At 49.1% G+C, this 18,774-nt stretch overlaps 5 protein-coding genes across 5 annotated transcripts; 3 read left to right on the forward strand and 2 right to left on the reverse strand.

Annotated features, from left to right (window-relative positions):
• Positions 1 to 181: 181 nt before the first annotated feature.
• On the forward strand, positions 182 to 3,177 carry EsH8_VI_000988 (uncharacterized protein; the record flags this gene model as incomplete). The annotated part of the gene is made up of 5 exons (XM_083272241.1): positions 182 to 525; positions 600 to 1,302; positions 1,360 to 1,554; positions 1,616 to 2,265; positions 3,000 to 3,177. 5 exons carry the CDS (start codon positions 182 to 184, stop codon positions 3,175 to 3,177), a joined length of 2,070 nt encoding a protein of 689 aa, XP_083127415.1.
• Positions 3,178 to 5,539: 2,362 nt separating this feature from the next.
• On the forward strand, positions 5,540 to 7,077 carry EsH8_VI_000989 (major facilitator superfamily domain-containing protein; the record flags this gene model as incomplete). Its single annotated transcript, XM_083272242.1, has 5 exons — positions 5,540 to 5,800; positions 5,858 to 5,923; positions 5,975 to 6,613; positions 6,679 to 6,783; positions 6,838 to 7,077. The coding sequence occupies 5 exons, from the start codon at positions 5,540 to 5,542 to the stop codon at positions 7,075 to 7,077; spliced, it is 1,311 nt and encodes a 436-aa protein (XP_083127416.1).
• Positions 7,078 to 7,309: 232 nt separating this feature from the next.
• On the reverse strand, positions 7,310 to 7,972 carry EsH8_VI_000990 (DUF3237 domain-containing protein; the record flags this gene model as incomplete). The annotated part of the gene is made up of 2 exons (XM_083272243.1): positions 7,310 to 7,609; positions 7,691 to 7,972. 2 exons carry the CDS (start codon positions 7,970 to 7,972, stop codon positions 7,310 to 7,312), a joined length of 582 nt encoding a protein of 193 aa, XP_083127417.1.
• Positions 7,973 to 12,959: 4,987 nt separating this feature from the next.
• Positions 12,960 to 14,682, reverse strand: EsH8_VI_000991 (cytochrome P450; the record flags this gene model as incomplete). Its single annotated transcript, XM_083272244.1, has 3 exons — positions 12,960 to 13,082; positions 13,152 to 14,326; positions 14,481 to 14,682. The coding sequence occupies 3 exons, from the start codon at positions 14,680 to 14,682 to the stop codon at positions 12,960 to 12,962; spliced, it is 1,500 nt and encodes a 499-aa protein (XP_083127418.1).
• A 2,027-nt stretch (positions 14,683 to 16,709) lies between these two features.
• On the forward strand, positions 16,710 to 18,672 carry EsH8_VI_000992 (class I SAM-dependent methyltransferase; the record flags this gene model as incomplete). Its single annotated transcript, XM_083272245.1, has 12 exons — positions 16,710 to 16,862; positions 16,947 to 16,994; positions 17,210 to 17,300; positions 17,356 to 17,378; positions 17,443 to 17,461; positions 17,518 to 17,640; positions 17,712 to 17,734; positions 17,788 to 17,825; positions 17,893 to 17,917; positions 17,982 to 18,094; positions 18,150 to 18,569; positions 18,636 to 18,672. 12 exons carry the CDS (start codon positions 16,710 to 16,712, stop codon positions 18,670 to 18,672), a joined length of 1,113 nt encoding a protein of 370 aa, XP_083127419.1.
• Between the last annotated feature and the right edge of the window lie 102 nt (positions 18,673 to 18,774).

Here is an 18,774-nt window from a genome sequence, read left to right on the forward strand (position 1 = left end):
ATCTTTGGCTCCGCCGAGGCGTCTGAACAACAACGAAGTATTCGCAACAAATATTTACATGTATTTACAAGGGTGTATATAAACAAGTGAGCACTGCAGTCTATGTGTGCATCGGTATTTTGAAGCTCAAGCTTACATTCTTTGACCTTTGATACTCGCCACCAACACTTTCCTCTTCACGATGTCGCCCAAGTATACTTACGCGCATCCACTCTCACCTCTGAACATCGACGAGACCGAATTGGCAGCAAATGTCATACGGAGTCTGCATCCGAATACAGTCTTACAATTTCGTATTATTTATTTGCGAGAGCCTGATAAAGAGGACTTGATCAAGTTTCTTGATGTAGAGCACTCCGGCCAGTTACTGCCAGACACACAACGACCTCCTCGCTTGGCCACGGTGCATTATGTGGCCGTTACCGACAAGGTCCCTCAATCCATAGAAGCGATTGTTGACTTGGGGAAGCGTGAGCGAGTGTGGCAGAAGATTGTGGAGACAAATGTACATCCTAGCTTCACCTTGTATGTTGTCTCACTCTCGCAAAACTTTCAAACCCTGAGTTCGTACCAGGACCCCGCTAACCTCCCGATCACAGACATGAGCTCGAGGAGACTGTAAAAATTTGCCAAGAATCTTCTGTTTTGCAGGCCAAGATCGCTGCATTATCACTGCCTGATGGGTTTGAAGCCGTCATCGAACCTTGGCCTTATGGAGGGCTCGATGCCAACGATGAGAATCGGCGTTATTTTCAGGCCCTTGTCTTTGCCATTGACACCCGCAAGAAGAACCCAGACGCCAATTTTTACAGTTACCCGCTTCCTTTGATTCCAGTCGTTGACTGGATCAAGCAAGAGGTCGTTCGAATTGACGAACTGGCCACTGGCGGCGAGAATGACCCCTACCTCCCCCAGCATCCAAAGAAAGGGGTCATTGACCACTGCCAACCTTCCGAGTTTGTGCCGGAGCTCCTCAGCACAAAATTGCGGACCGACTTGAAGGAACTCAACGTTATACAGCCTGATGGCCCTAGTTTCATTGTCAAGGACGAGAGCTTGGTCGAATGGCAAAAATGGAGGATGCGCGTGAGCTTCAATCCCCGAGAAGGTGCCGTCATTCACGATGTACGATATGATGGTCGCAGTGTGCTGTATCGTCTTTCTATCAGCGACATGACGGTGCCCTATGCTGATCCTCGAAACCCGTTCCATCGCAAGCAAGCGTTCGACTTTGGCGACGGTGGGATTGGCCATTGTGCCAATAATCTCGAACTCGGATGCGATTGTCTTGGGGTCATCAAGGTGAGGAACCTCCAGTTCTCATACTATGAGCTGAGCGTGTCTCTAATCCTTCTATAGTATTTTGATGGTGTTCTAAATCGCCCGGACGGATCAGCACACGCATCGCAGAATGTCATTTGCCTTCATGAACAGGATGGTGGGATTGGTTGGAAACATACCAATTGGCGAACAAACAGGGCTGTCGTTACCCGGCGGCGCGAGCTGGTAATCCAATTCATACTAACAGTGGCAAACTATGAATACGTTTTCAATGTGAGTATCCTGAGATCGGGCACTACTACTAAAGAAATTCTGTTCTAACAAATTTCGACAGTATAAATTTGACCAGGCAGGAGGTATTACAGTTGAAACTCGAGCTACCGGTATTCTCTCCGCCGTGAATATCGATGCCGGGAAAACTGCTCCATGGGGCAATGTTGTCTCTCCTGGCGTGCTTGCTCAAAACCATCAACACATCTTCTGTGTACGGATTGACCCAGCGATAGATGGCCATGAGAACACAGTCGTTCAACAAGAGTCCCTCCCACTCCAGATTGACTCCACGACTAACCCCAACGGCAACGCCTACAAAGTCCAAGAAACATCAATCACAACGTCCGTTGGACTAGACGCTGCACCCCAAAACGCCCGGCTTTTCAAGATTCAAAATTTACAGAAACGAAACCCTGTCAGTGGCAAGCCTGTTGGCTACAAGATTGTCCCCCCTCCCACACAGCTTTTGCTGGCAAACCCGCATAGTCGACAGGCCAAGAGAGCGCTCTTTGCACAGCACCACCTATGGGTGACCAAGTACAAAGATGACGAGCTTTACGCTGGTGGAAGGTATACCCTCCAGAGCACTATAGAGCAAGAGGGTGTGTCTGACGCAGCGGCGCGATGTGACGATGTGTTGCAGAGTGATATTGTCATCTGGAGTGTCTTTGGTCTCACACATAACCCCCGTGTTGAGGATTGGCCAGTAATGTAAGCCAACCCCCAAACATCTACCCTATTCAGATATGTCGCTGCTGTCTACTAACACCGCCCAGGCCTGTGGAAACAATTCAATTACACATCAATCCAGTCGACTTCTTCACTTCCAACCCTGCACTTGATGTGCCTTCGAATCGCAACCTCACATCGCAGTATGCTGAAGACAGCGCCAAGCCTAATGCTGTTGGACAAGCATCTTGCTGCAAATAGTTTCTCATTTGCCGCTGTTGTACATTTCAAGAACCTTTGTCATTGCCATGGAATCACATATTATCCACACAGCAATCTCTCAAGGCCCTTCTCTAGGAATTCATATCTGTTTTGTTACATCTTCTATGTCTAGACGGCTTAATAAACTGCAATCTCAACTCCTTTGATCCGGGCTGCCTCTTCTATGTCAAATGTATCTGTACCTTCTTTCCATGCCTCTTCAATTATATCATCGATCACCTTCATTAGACGAAATTTGTCTTTTTTGAGGAATGATGATCGCACGTGGTCGAACACCTCCTTCCATTCCGGATGTGCAACCAATAGGGGAACTTCCAGGCTAGCTATTACTAGCGGGTAAACCAGCCCGTTGAGAACCAAAAGGTGACTGTTCGTGGGCAGTTCAACAGCCCGATGTAAAGCGTATACAGATGCCGCTAGACGGCACATGACAATCTCGGTTGAAGGAGAGTATGGTGTGTGAAGCGTGTCAGCAACAGACTGATCTGTTTCAGCGGCCGCTCTCTGCTTCTTCTGCCGTTCCTTACGCCTCGTATCCAAGACTGCCGCATATCTCCAACAATCCCAGAGAATGCATTGCGCATGTACACCTATTTCTCCCGGCCAATTCCAGAGACGGGCCTCAAGATCTTGATTGTTAGCATTCCCTATGTCGGCAAGGATATCAAGTAGAGTCCGCGGCAGCCCGGAAACAACTTCAATACCGCCAAGTCTCCCTCCTTTCCAATTGTCCTGTGTTGTGCGGAGGCATCGCCAAACCCCCATACTAGGGGCCATTCTTCCGATTACCATAGGTTCCATGTCCATAATAGACATGACTTCTATCGAGTGACAAATCTCAAAGACATGGTCTGACGAAGGCAGCAGACAGCTCATGCTCGTTTTAAGATGATACAGGTCGGCCATGAGATGAAGATACTTTGTCCAAGGCCGGGCTTGGAACAACTGCACACGTTCGAGTTAGTATGTGACTGTCAATCTGCACATCATCAAAGGCGTTCGAGACGATGTAGCAACTCGGATAGAACCCGGCCGAAACTTACACACAAGGTGCACAGAAGTATGCCGGCAGACACTGTAGACGCATCGAAAGATCCATGCCGACTTTCTAATTCCGCTCGGAACGTCTGGAGTGCATGATCGACATGCTCCATCGATGACACCGAAAACCCGTCATCCAGATACTCTTGAATGGCCCCGCAAACGACGGAGAAGGCTTGGCTTTTTTCTGCCATTGCCGAGAAGTGTTTTTTAAGCCAACTTTGGCTCTCGGTTGAATAGAGTCGATGTATCCCGGTGTCAATAACTTTCGGCATGGGTTAGCCGACGAGTGCCCTTGAGATAAGAGAGCGGTGTGTTGTGACTTACACCTTTGGAATAGGTATCGATTTCGGTCAATGATGGCGCTAGGAGAGGGAGCCAAGGAAGCGATACCTGAATTCGACCGCGAGGGGTCTAAATTTTGGGTGGGTTCCTTCTGCGTCATTCCTTCGACTCTGGGCGACGCAGAACAAGATCGAACGTAGGGTCGCGGGTCATCATCGGTCGGCAGATAAGCTGTGAATGTTGCTGAGCTTGAACTCGAATCACTGGCAGCGACGCCAGGGACTGTGGCCCCAGCGAACCGACCTCGTGACGCTATCCCGTTTGTCCACCTGAGCGTAGTTGTATAGCCTTCGCAGTCGATTCCTCGCTTTTGACAAGCCTGGCAGCCAGGACGCGTCTCGTCACATTTCCGTTTCCGACGTTTGCAATTGGAACATCCTCCCCTGGAACGACCCATAATTGATTTTCTATAGTGTGGGAGAGCTGGCTGGTTTCGTTTAACTGGTGCGTCGAGTTGTCCGTTGAACGAATCTGTGGGCAATTCCGATGTAGCCGACGGGATAGCTTACTGCAATCGATACCGAAAAGTGAAGCTTGACAGCAGGGGTGGAAGATGGTGTAGGCGCATATATATGCCTATTGGGGCATGGCTCGGATGCTTTCTTCAGGGGCTTCGGCAATCTTAGCAAGTTTCTAAATGCGGGGGTGTACACGCTAAGACGAATTAAGTTCGTCTGTGTTCAAAGCGGATGCCGGTCGGAAACAAAGTCACGACAGTGCCATGCAGGCTCGGCCTGTGAGAGTGTAGCAACAAGGTTTCTGGGCCACTCAATCACTGTCTAAAGTTGGATGTGTACTACTATCAAGTATCATCGACTCCCTGTTATCAACCGCATAGATTCGGCAGGTCTATCTATTCCGATATCTTCTTTGACAGCTGACCAGGGTTACGGACCATTGTCGTCTCTATCTGTCTTGGCCAAATAGGGTTAACCTGGCTGCGTGGCTTATCGTTGACCATGCGACCAAAACTGAGGGGGAAAGGGTCGGTAGTTTGATATCTTCGTAACGACATCTAGAAACGCCCAACTTCAGGCGATCAGCCATATATCGGACCAACTGTCTTTCTTTCCTGACAACACCAGCGGATGCCTCACATCAAGACTGGCTTCTAGACTCTTACAAGCTTCAAGAAATAGACAGCTCTCGATAACTTTCTTCGATTCAATTTCTCGTGGTCACCAAAGCTCTCCTATGGATATCTCAGAAATAACAGACGCCCAAGGCACCTTCCTGCCACCAGGAACTGTGCAGTTGTTAAACTGTAAGATGATCGGTTGCATGCCCGACTGTTCGAATCGTTCCTTGCTAACGTGTAGGCAATAACTCAGATAGAACAGCCACGGAAACCTCTAGCTTCATTCTACATCCAATTCCATCTTCTGATCCGAACGATCCATTGGTACGTCTGACGAAACAGCTTGGGACTCGCCAAACTTTATTGTCTAACGTTTCAATAATAAGAACTGGAGCAAATGGAGAAAATACCTTAACTACGGCTTGGCTATGGGTGTAACTGTGGCAGCATTCACCAAGTAAGTCGCCAAGCGGGTTGGAGAGACAGAAACTAGTATGGGATTTTGAACCTTCAACTAATACCTGTGATATTTTCAATAGTCTCTCGATCCAGACCGTCTTTTGGCAGCAGATGACCGTTGATCTCGGTGTAAGCATTAACCAACTCAGCCAGGCCCAATCAGCCCAGCTTGCGGGCCTTGCGACTGGATGCATTTTCTTTATCCCATTCACAATCAAGTACGGCAGACGCCTTACTTATTTGGGTTCCACGGCAATTTTGGCGGGAGCAGCATGGTGGACATCGTCGATGCACTCATATGCCGAACTCATCGTCACGGCAGTCATCACTGGGCTAGCCGGTGCGATTAACGAAACTGCTGTGCAGATGACCGTAACTATACCCTCTCTCTTTATTGCAGTATTCAGAGGTGACTGATACTGCTTTCAGATTGCCGACTTATTCTTCGTTCATCAGCGAGGCTCCGCGAATGGTCTTTACTTCACCGCCGTGATGGTAGGCAGTTTTATCACCCCTATAGCTGCTGGATCTCAAGCCGCGACCCAGGGGTGGCGCTGGTCATACTATGCTCTCTCAATCTCATTGACCATCCTCTTTTTCATGTTCATATTTCTCTACGAGGAAACGAAATACGTACCCATCACCCTTGGAGAGCGCGGAGCCTCCATTTCGGTCTCACAACATGACGAGAACGATCTCTCCAAAGTCAATAGCTTCAAAAGCACCGGCCTAGAACTAAATCCACTGCACTCCAACCCCGCTCCAAACGTCAAATTGAATACCTACCGCGAACGCATGCGCCTTCTGACTCCTACATCAGAACCCCTTCTACGTGTCTTCATCCTTCCGTTACACGTCATCACGCTCCCACACGTCATTTTCACTGCTTTGCAATTTGCTTCGGGCGTCTGCTGGCTGGTACTTTTTATGTCGGTTGTGTCGGTTGTTTTTTCGGCACCTCCCTATAACTTTGACACCGCCGCGGTTGGATACATGACCATCGGTCCTTTCATAGGTAACATCTTCGGCAGTATTTATGGAGGACCGTTCTCCGATTGGGTTGTCATGCGTCTAGCAAAAAGAAACGGGGGGCTCTTCGAGCCTGAGATGAGGCTGTACCCCCTGTTCCTACCTGTGATCACAATGGCTGGTGGGATTGTCATGTTTGGGGTCACGGCGGACCGAGTAAGTCATTGGATTGATTTCATTCTCTGCACACTTCTTGGAGTGATATATCGCTAACAGCTCAGGGAATGCATTGGATCTATCCCAGCATTGGTGGCGCGTTCTTCGCTTTTGGCCTGGGTGCAAATGGAGACATCACATTTACCCTTGTCATCGATACTTACCGAGAGGTTTGCTGGTATTCTCTTCGCTCTAGTGACGAGTGCTAATATTTGTGTCCACAGCTCACAGCCGAGGCATTCGTTGGTATTGCATTCATCCGCAATGCCGTTAGCGTCGGTGTCCCTTCCGCCCTTGTCCCCTGGATGTCGAGCATGGGCCTCAGCAATATGTACATTCTAAGTGGGGTGATATCTTTTGTAATCGGGCTTTTGTATATCCCGATGATTATCTGGGGAAAGCGGATTCGAACGGCTCTGGCGCCCCGGTATTGGCGGCTTGTGGAGGAACGTTTGAAGATCTAATCTGCGATTTCCGAACCATCTCGGCCTAGGCAGATTGTCAAGTTAACTGGGCGTCACATTTGCTAGCTTCCTTACCTCTGCACTCATTTCATAACATCAGGTTTCTTTCATTAGAAAACCGGACATCATCTGGCATGAAAACTTGTTGTCTTGTCCAATACAAGTTGTTGTTTCACGATCAGGCACACACAAGTATGATTCGCAACTCTTCATGATATGCCTATATACGTATTCAAAGGTTTTCTGCCGGTGTGCCGGGGAAGTTTGTCAAACGATAACAGTCAATCACCGGCCGCCCCTCAAACATCGTCATCACTCCGATGGCCACTACTGAGTTCATCCAATTATAAGGGCTTCGTCCTGGGGCCTCGAACTTTATATGTGTGAAGTACTCTACCTCGTCTTGAGACACTGTAGATGGTGGTTTTTCTTTTTGACCCGGCCCGCTCCGATAAATGCCCTCCGCGTCGACTAAGATGAAGATATCGTCATTTGTCTTTAACGTATATCTTGCATGCAGTCTTGTAAATACCTAAGCGGCGGTACTGATTAATTTTGATTGCACTTGATGATATTGACTCATAGTCAACGGCCAGTTACTCGAATTACCAACCTTGTCAACGCCGACCCGCTCTGCCCAGTCCGCGCCGCTTCTCTCAACAATTTTGCCCTCAATCCTAGGACCCTTCACTGACCCGCTCAAAATGGGCAGTACAACTCGCGTGATGTCGGTTTTATCGACATTGTGGATCTCAGAGATGTTTGAGTCCATATCGCAGACAATCCGGTATATGAAATCCAGGTGCGGCATGCGCATGGGTGGCACGGCGATTTCTATCGGCGAGAACGCATTCCCGGGTGAGGGGGCGTGAGTTGGGGTATTGTTTGTTCCCATCGTTGTCGGACTGGTTTGTGCGGTTCCGATAGTGTCAAAGACTCGATTCGATTTGGGTCCAATATTGAAGGGTTATCAGGGAGAGATATGATTTTAAGCTACCTAACTTGGGAAGATGTTAAATAATCTTCTTCAACTTTTAGTTGTGCAGGGTATGAAGCTTGGTTATCAGATGCATCGGGAAACGGACCCCCAATTACCGACTCCACCTGCCGGCTTATCAGGCACGCGCAACGCCGACCCAGCGGAGTCCGCGGACCGTTTTTATACTTTCACCGACCCGGCGGCGCCAATACCTCCCCAAATAAGAAGTTGAACGCGCTGTCTACCAACTTATAGTGAGGGGTTGATCGTCGGTCATCAGTCCCGGACTGGAGATATCCCAGAGTTGGGACAAGTCGGATTTGTTGTTCAACTACTACTTCTGTTCCATAACTGTCCGTGGCATCCTTCTCAGCTGCACCTTCGTCAACTATCCATACGCCCGCTTCATTAGACTCTAAATTAAGTTACTGTTACATTTTGAAATGGCTGTTGCTTCTGAATGGGTAGGCATTGCCTCTCGTCATCGAGCAGAGCAGCAAGAGGCCATTCCGCGAGAGTGGATCCTGCCACACGGCCAGCTAGAGAAACTCCGCGGTACGGGAACATCTAACGAAGGGCGATTGATTTCCCTTGATGTATCTAGGAAGTCGAAAATCTTGACCGATAAAGAGTATGAGATCACAGAGGCCTACGGTGCAAGACAACTACTCGACAAAATCCACACAGGTAAACTTACGTCTGAAGAGGTTACCGTGGCATTCTGCAAACGCGCAGCTCTCGCTCAACAGCTTGTAGGGGAATTTTTATATTTTCTTTGATCTTCAAGCAGCTAATTATGTTCAGACTTCCTGCTTGACTGAGATCTTCTTCAATGAGGGGATAGCGAGAGCAAAGCAGCTTGACCAACACCTGAAAGACACCGGCAAACCCGTCGGGCCTCTGCATGGCTTGCCAATCAGTCTGAAGGTAAAACACACCAGAAAAGATGTATTACCTTGCTTCGGCTCATTAAAGTAGGATTCTTTTGTCGTAAAAGATCACTATGCCACAGTTGGCTATGTTGAATTCCTCAAACGACCACCTCCTACCTCAAACTCGGCTATGGTTGATCTTTTGCTTGATGCTGGGGCTGTTCTGTTTTGCAAAACGAACGTTCCTCAAACGATGATGGTACGTCATTTATTTCGCATCCTTTGTTCGCGTTTACAATAACTGTTTGGGACGTACTGATGAGACCATCAATCAGACCGCAGACTCAGAGAACAACATCTTTGGGAGAACCCTAAATCCACATAATACTGCACTTACCGCAGGAGGCTCAACAGGTGGTGAAGGGGCCTTGGTGTCATTCCGGGGCTCAGTACTCGGAGTTGGTACTGATATTGCAGGTTCTATTCGAATCCCTTCACTCTGCTGCGGCATCTATGGCTTTAAGCCAACCGCCGGCCGTACGCCGTTTGCTGGTCAGGTATACTACCCATTCCCGAGGCTTCGCCTCCCTGGAGTCATGCCTGTCGCCGGACCAATGGCAAATTCAGCGGATGACCTCTCTTTGTTTATGGAAACAGTACTTTCCCAGCGTCCGTGGGGGTACGATGCTTCCTCCGCTGACATACCGTGGAGGGGGCTGAACGACAGCAACAAAATCCTGACTATCGGAGTGCTCCCCGAAGATCCGGAATACCCATTACATCCCCCCGTTCGTCGAGCCCTCGGGGATGCAGTCTCATCGCTGCTAACATCAGGACACAAAATCGTCCATTTACCATCGGACCCCGCTCGCGGTGCCGGTCTGGGAGGTAAACTTGGCTTTCTTTATTTCGGTATGGGATCATCTGGCCTGGATGCCCTAGAAAAAGAGATCGGCGAGCCACTTGTGGACTCTGTGAAACGAAACGCGCACCCTTTTACGAAATCAGAGCCTCTCATTTCTCCGGAATTAGGCATAGCACAGCAGTTAAGTGACTTCATTGCTCTCAGCAATGACTACGCCGATAACTGGCGGAAGACTTGGCGCCAGTATAACCTCGACGTTGTTATTGGGCCTGGGGCAATCAGTACCGCTGTTCCACACGATACCTATGGTGTTCCCGTCTACACCTTGATGTGGAATGTACTAGATGTAAGTTTGAGTTTCAATACTTGTTAGGTCTTGTCATAGTTAACCCAGAGCAGTATCCAGCAGGAATCATTCCATATGGCGCTGCGTCGAAGGCGAAAGACCCCGAGTACCAGAAGGCTATATCAAGCTTTGATGCAGATTGTAAGTGCGGCAGATTTGGAGTACTTTTCGTTTTGTTCCTAATCTAGATTCTGACTCTTTATAGATAACCCCGATTCAAGTGACGGAGTTCCATGTGCTATCCAAGTTGTGGCTCCTCGGTTCCGAGACGAGGAGTGTCTGGAAGCGATTCGTATCATTGACAGAGACATTAGAAGATAAATGGCAATGCCTGGAGGTGGCCAGACGTGGTAATATGGTGTAGCAGCGCTCTTGATAGTCAATTCAAATGTTGATTGAGATTTAATAAGGGTTTTAAGTATCATGTTGTTCATCGTTGCCATCGAGGCCATGCCGCCTCCGAAACTTTGTCAGCCACTCCGAATTGTCCGCAACGGTCTGATTCCACTCATCGTCACAGTCGTATATGACACGTCTCGATTCCTGTCTAAGTACCTCATCTGACGGGTATACTCCCTGCGACATGTACTCTTCAGCGAAGTGCTTGAGATGTTGCTCGAGGATCTCGGTGAACGCCTTTGAAGTCGCTATTCGTGAGCTGAGGATTGACGCTGTCTGAAGTGGCGACAGCTCTTTTCCTTCAGTGTCACTGACGTTTTTAGCGTCCTGCAACGTATGGGTGCGAGATGATATTTGGGCGAAGTGGTCTTTGGTGCTTTGACTTGTTGCAGAAAAGGGGACAACGCTGAGTGATTCAGACCCAATCAGGTAAGGAGGTAGCGCATGAACGACCTTTTGCGCAACGGCTGGAACGAAGCCGTGCTCGCCCCTCCACTCTCTCATCGTTACTCCTTTTCGAAAGTGCTTTGCGAGATGGTCGACTCTCTCGCTCCATGTTGATAAGGCAAGATCGCAAAATCCGCATCGAGATGAAATTTCCGTAGCTTCGACCTTCCAGTCATCGATTCGGGGCAGCTTGTCCAACTTGTGCATAACGCGCAGGTGTTGGACGAGGTGGTCCTTTCGTCCAAACAGACGGGCTTCTATCGGCCGTTCATGACAATTGCTATGACTATGCTCCTCGAGGTGTTTATGCGAAGGATCCATGGCGCTGCAATAGACACAGTGGCAATGACCCGTTACTGTCGACATCACGGAACCACCACGCGGGGCACATATCCATGACTCCAGGTTGAGATGCCGGGACTTCTCGTGCCGCGCCCAGTCATATTTGGTCTTGAAACTATCGCAGCAGAACGTGCACTTGAATGGACGGGTATCCTTCAGTACGGTCGTTGAACCCTTTTTTGCAATGCGGCCTTTTCGAGTACGATTCAATTGGCCAAACCCGGCTTGTCGTCCTCGCGGTGCATCCGATGCTGTAGACCAGACGGACCTGGTCGACTGCATAGACGAGCTGCTTCCACCGCTATCCATACTGGTAGCGGAATTGGTGTGAATGTACGCCAATTCATTGCGGCTTTCGTCGTCTTCGGGACGAAGTGGATTCGCTCTCAGTGCATTACAGATGGCAGCAATAGAAGCCGGCTCGTCTTGAGGAGGTGACTCCCTCCATCGCTGCATGGGATTTAGGCTATCGGTAGAAGTGTAATGTGCAACCGGGATTGGCATAGATTGTAATGAGCGGTGCCGGCTCCTGCGCCTTGGAAGACCCCGCCGTGTGTCGATTACGTGCTGGTCACTGGCATTTGCCATTATTGGCGCACATGGGTCGACGTTGTCTGCAGAAGACGTCAAAGGCCATTGCAGATTGTTGGACTCAGTATCTGGAACCTCAAAATCGAAATTAGTAAACCAAGGGTCGGTTATTTCGTTGGCTATTTGACTTGTCGTAACCAGACTCGATGGCCAAACTTGGCGGGCGATATCAGCCGAAGGGCTAGGATAGGCGGTGCTGGATCCGCAATCTGTAGTCGGCCAAGCGGCGGGAGCAGTACTGATAATGCTGACGGCCTCAGGTTGGTCAACTGCGAGCTCAATCGGGGAATCCAATCCAGATTGGTGGATATAATATATATCTCGGGTGACTCTAGGTGTATCGGTAATCTCGGATTCGGACTGACTGCGAGGTGTGTCGCCGGTATCTGCCAACCAGTTGTTGTTGTGAGCTTCACGGGGAAGCGTCCTTCGCATATTCGACATGTTGGCATGCCTCAAAGTCCAAGGGCAGACACATAGGGTGTGAGGCTCAGCTATTACGCAGAAATATGTTCTTGATTGTACTCAGTATAATGAGCTCGGCATATGTGGGGATTAATCAGCAAGACGTAACAAACTCGCGCCTTAGGGCGTGGCATGGCTATTTCGGTGAACGGTATTTCTGAAACACGTGACGCCGGTGAACGGGCACACCGCGATCCGGGCTCGGTGTCTGCTCACTTAGATATGTACACAATGCTCAAATACATACCATCTGCTATAACATTGAACTGGAGGCCACCATTAAGTACTAATATCTAGCCGATCCAGTTTTCGATATTTTAACATTGGGTACATGCACGGTGTCCCTTCCAAGTCTTTCCCTTAACCTCAGTCTTGCGTGCTTCAAAGTGTTACAAATATTTTATCGGCAAATTCATATAAACCCCAAAATAGTTGCTGGACTGCCAGTTAAGATGAGACTTCATTATATGGCGGTTGGCCAAGCAGAAATCGTCCATAAATAGACTCTTGGGAGTTTGAGTACGCATTAACTACCTCCCCACCTGTTCTGATCATAACTGATACCCCATACCTGACTCAGATTCCAATTCGCCGCCGCGTTATTTTGACATTCAAGTCACTTTGAATAAAAAAGCCTGCGTTGAAAGACTTCCAAGGATTTGTAGGATCCAGCAGCGTAAAGTCAAAGCGTCTGAAAAGCTGGAAACGGGTAGGCTTAGTAGGAAACTCTCGCTGAAAGAGTGACAAAGATTTTGGCTCGACACATACCTCGACGTAGACCTTGTTCAGCTCCATCATTGCGATGTTTTTCCCGAGGCACTCCCATCGACTTCCAGATGCAAAGTCCATCATGACTTGCTGGTCCATCGCCCTCCATCTCTCTGCAGAGATCCCAAGCCATCTTTCCGGCCGGAATAAGTCTGCATCCAGGCCAAAAACTTGTTTGCTCCGCATGATAGTCCACGGCGCCCATGCGACATTAGTGCCGGCAGGGATATGCACGCCACAGACAACCTCATCCTGTTGCGAGACTTTGGGCAGTAGACCAGTTGCTGGCGGCCAAAGTCGCAGGCCTTCTCTAATAACTGCCTGAAGATATTCGAATTTCTTTGCCTCCTCATCTGTAATAGGTGACGAAATACGACCATTCTTGATGCCAGAGTCGATTTCAGCCTGTAGACGTGAATATACCTGCGGGTTGGTGATTAAGAAGAGCATAGTGGAGCGGATTGCTGTGGCAGACGTATCAGATCCAGCAATGATCTGGACAAGCGTCTCGCCCTCCGCGTCCTGCTTCCTTAGGCCATGGGCAATAAAGGAGCCCAGCATGTCACGCTTTACGACGGGCTTTTCGCCATAGCGTTTCTGTACAGTGTCATGAGCCATTTCCATGACAGTACCGATGCCGACGAGATTCTTGGTGTTCGGCATGAGCCATTTCAGTCTTGGTGACTGCAAGACGTACGTAAGCGAGGGCATTAATGCAGCCGCTAACAAAAAGGGAACAGTCTTTTCCGTGGTTTCAATGTAGCGAAGCTTATCATCATCGGCCTCCAAGTAACCAAGCTTGTCCCCAAAGGCTAAAGAGGAAATAACATCGAGGGTGAAGAACTGGACCTTGCGGGCCAAATCGACTGGTTTGAATGTGTCGTCTGTGGAGAGGTGCCGAGTTTCTAGTAAATCAACGAGTCCTGCGACTTGCTCATCTATGAGCTTGTGTAAGCCATCTACATCCTTCCCAGAGTACCCAGCTGTGAGCTTGGATCTAAGAGAGTCATGGACCTTGTCATCCATTGTCGATATCGTGCTGTCTCGGTAGGGATCAATTCGCAAGCCTCGATACCAGTACCCTCGCTTCCACGGAGAGCGAACAGCCCAGATGCGGCGCACCTCGGCGCCGTCGCCGCAGAGGACCCAATTGGGAGCAATTCGAACAACAGAGCCTAGATATAGGGGTTGACATTAGTTGCAAACCCTGTAAGAGTACATGAAATCAGGCAGGTGATAAACGAGAAGATTTGAGGGGGTGCAGAACAGGCATTGGCAAACGGCGAAGATGCAGCTCATGGATTGTAAGGGGGTCTGATGGATACACACCATGCTTATTGTTGAGATCTTGCAGTGTGAAATTAAGCCTGCCGCTCAATTGATTCCGAATCAGCCAAATGTCGGTCCAAGCAGCCCAGGAGGGCCCTGGTATGTGTCTCAGACGTGCATGATCGCGAAATCGGGAGATGAGCAGATGAGCGGTCAAAAGAAGAGCGCAACCCCAGGCCGCTATAGCCAGAGAGCACAACATGATCAAGACCCCAGCTGCCGGATGGAGCGATACGGGGAAAAGAGAAGCACCAAATTAACAGGCTGAAATAGAGAATATTGGAAGCACAAAGTTCCCCCAGGAGCGAAACGGGGGTGGAAGAGGGCAAACTCGAGGCGGGGCTTAGGTAACGGGCACACAGCTGGTGGGGTAATTGAGACTGAAAGTGGTGAGTGATGACAGAGGATTGCTGAACGTTGCCGACGGAATACCGACGTCTGTATGTGCGTGTGTGCAAGCTTGCGGCCACTTCGCTAACGCCACAATGTCTGGTTTCTCGAGAGCTCCGGGGACGGATGGCAAAGAATTGGTACGAGTCTCCAGGGATGGGAAGACTTGATTCGGTGAAGTGTTGCTATGGGCGGAGAATCAGTCTGGGTCCGCAGCATGCACAACCAACAAAAAAGAAACACCAACCGCGACCGAAGGTGCAGGAGCGGCTTCTTGTTGCCACACAGCGAAATACTGTGACAAATGCGACTGCTTTTTGACTTGGAAAAAGAGAAATAAGGAAGCGGAGACATGGAATAAATAAATAAAATGAGTCGTTCTGCACTATGTCAATTCAGTAGCCGGCTCTTAGCTGAGAGGTACCACACAACAACTTACCGAACGACTTTCTAAATACAAGCTGGCACGGTTACCATCACAGGGTAGCATCGGCAAGCAGGCGCGCGGAAAACAGTATCCGGCTGGGCAAGGATGGCTTCATGTTCAAATTGTTTGTTTGCTTGTATTGTTTAACGCCGGATTATCCTCTGATGAACGGGTAAAAGCGCCCGCACGCCAGAGTTCCAGCTGGCACCAACCAACTCAATGTTCAGTACAATACGGATAGTGCAACTAGCTTTTCACAATTCCATTAGTCAAGTTTTCCACGATACATCCCATATATGCGACGTTTCTTATCTAACCCGTGTCCTTCGGCCCAGGAATGCAAACCAACGGTTACATCCACCGGCAAGGGTCAAGACTAAGATACGGTATCAGTATGGCCCTTGGGAAATCGCCGAATGGCCCATAAGCTTGAGCCATCCCAGGCCGGAAAAGAGGATTGTCTGGCAGGCTAACCAGTAACAAGGCGCGAATGAAGCTGAGCTTCTTATCCTTGCCCATTGGCCAATGTCGACATGGCAACAAACAATTAGGTTATCTTCGCCAGGTAAACTCCACCAAGCACTTGGCCGAAGACAGCGGGGTTGTAGGTACCTGAAATCTTGACCTAGAGCATCCCTAGCCGGCACTAGGGACATGCATACAAGAGGGGCGCACAGCACCTCCAGACGGGTGCGGCCGATTATTGTGGGTTAAATGTGGGTAATATGATGGGAAACTCGCACGCCACTGGCTCTATATATTCGAACTTAATACAAATAGCGGAGATGTGATGCAACTGCATCCAGCTATTTATCACTCTTCCAGTTCTTGATGCATCCTCTCATGTACTTAAGTAGCCATTGGCCTTACGCCCTCCTACTCTGTTTCACCTGCATGTTCACCTGTTGCCTTCATGCAGCTAATCACAGCAGGAATATCTGGACCTAGTGTACTTTGTCCTTGAGAGCTCAAGAGCATGGGATGCAAACCGGAGTTCTGGCCCTTCGCTTCGTCCATCTCCAAATCTACCATCTCATTGCAGCCATCCATGTAAACACATTATACCACATCGCGCTACAGATGTGAGGCACACGCTATACAGTAGCGTTTGTGCACGCCCCATGAACCGGCGAAGACATCCAACGCTCCAGAATCATATGTACCACAAAGACCTGGGCGCCTGTTGCCTGAGGCCAGTCTGCAGTGTATTAAAGTCATACGATGTTTTCCAGTCACTGGACGCAAACATTTTTTTCCAGCTTTGTGTTCTGCCATCAGACCTTGATTTTCTCTTCTTTTACATGGTTGGTCATACTCCTGATGCTCCCAAGTCTATCATTTGATATGTGTCTTGTTTCTCCCTTGACAAACATACTCTAGTCAGCAGTCGCCCTTGTTGCAAACTTGTCCCCATGGTTGATTTGCCGTCGCATTCACTGGATACTCCCCAGTGTCCTGGATCGTCTAATTCAGTACCAGCCCCCTGGGTAGGAGAAAACGCCGCCTCGCCACCACCAGAACAGGCACGTGTACCTGCATCCGAACGAGAGCCCGAGTCGCAGATCGTAAGTTCAATAATACTGCCGTTTTGATGTCCCGTTATTGTTCGCATGAATCGGTCCACCCTGGTCTTACTCAAAGATAATTAGGATGCCGACTCGGCCGACATTTCCGACGCTGATTCTGCGCTAGACGTCGTAAGTTCAGCCGTTCTAATTACATTTGCCCTGACTAGAGCTTTTCGACATGCCCCATGCTACCCTAATACCCACTGCCCCTGGGATATGTGCGGATTGATAGACCACTATATAGAGTGTTCGGGAGAGACCAATAATTCCCTTGAATTTTATCAGCCAAGTCAACAGTCTTATCATCTTCCGGGCAGTTCCACTGTTGACCGCGGTCTCTCCAGCTTTGTCGGGATTCTCTCACATCATTACGGTCTAGTGTCCGACACTATCAACACGAGAATGGCCGCAGATATCATGCTATGAGTGCAGGAAGTAAGTGCCAGGGATATACTTAACATTCTTCTCGCCTAGCTTACTGATTTGGCAGAATATTTTCTCCCAAATGACGAGGTAAGCTGACAATCAGATTTAACCATCCTCTATTACAAAGATACTGACATATCCTTGCGTCCAGTCTGAAGTCGACAGGTTAGGTGGGAAGTCACAGCCAAGCTAGTTCGTCCTCTTCTTCTAACCGCCACCACGTCAGACTTGCAACATTATGTCATGGCCCTTACGTTAGGGGGCAACCATTGTCTCTGTCCGAAGAATTTGGGCGCAAAACGCGTTCTAGATCTAGGGACTGGCACAGGCATCTGGTCAGTGGAATACGGTGAGTGGTCATTACCTTCAGGCTCCTGCCTCGAGGCAAAAGAAAGATCTAATAAGTATCAACACACTCAGCGGATGCCCATCCAGAAGCAGAGGTATTACATGCCAGCACGTTTTGATTAGTTGTCATGTACTAATATATACCTAGGTTACCGGCGTCGATCTCAGCCCCGTACAACCGGATCTGTAAGCCATCTGCGGTGACGAACTTGCAAGATATGCTGCCATGAGACAAGCGCTGATAAATAGAAAGTGTCCCACCAAACTGCTCCTTCGAGGTAATTCTATCATCTCAGTTTTCTAGTGAGGGAAATGTGTCAGACTAACGCGAACACCGTAAAGATTGACGATCTTGAGAAAGATTGGACATGGTCAAAGCCTTTCGATTTCATCTTTTGCCGCATGATGACTGGTAGCTTTGCTGATAATATGAGCATAGTTGAAAAGGTCTTCGAGTATGTTCCAATCAAACCTTTCCTTGGCTTCCTCAAAAGTTAATGGGGGTTTCAGTGCATTAGAACCAGGCGGCTACTTCGAGGCCCAGGACATGGCCCTCCCTCTTGGATGCGACGACGGCTCGTTGACGACAGACTCGGACCTCTGGAAATGGGTGCTGCTCGTTATGGAAGGCATGGAAAAGTTTGGGCGGCCTGTTAGCGCTGCTCAACAGTGGAAACAGCTCATGGAAGCCGTTGGGTTTGAGGACGTCGTTGAGACAGTCTATAAATGGCCGACAAACCGATGGCCCCGTGATAAGCACTACAAAGAGTTGGGCATGTGGAGCTTGGAGAACATGGACCAGGCTCTGGAACCCGCCACCCTTGCGCCCCTCACGAGGGCACTGGGCTGGAGGTATGAAGAAGTCATTGTCTTGGTCAGTAAGGCGAGGAAGGTATTGAGAGATCCCACTGTGCATGCTTATTGGCCGATGTGAGTTTCATCCAACTTGAGATTACCGACTACCGCCACAAGGTTTATGCTAACGTCCTATGGTAGATACATCGTCTATGGACGTAAGCCGTATTCAAAATAGGCATCTACTCGTTCAATTGGAATAGAACTACTGTTGGCAAACCAATATTACAATATAATACCCAGTCACTTAACGCTCTCTACACCTACTCCAATCGGCCGT

The sequence above is a fragment of the Colletotrichum jinshuiense genome, chromosome 6 (assembly GCF_051148585.1).
Source record: "Colletotrichum jinshuiense chromosome 6, complete sequence".
In the NCBI taxonomy this organism is placed as follows: domain Eukaryota; kingdom Fungi; phylum Ascomycota; class Sordariomycetes; order Glomerellales; family Glomerellaceae; genus Colletotrichum; species Colletotrichum jinshuiense.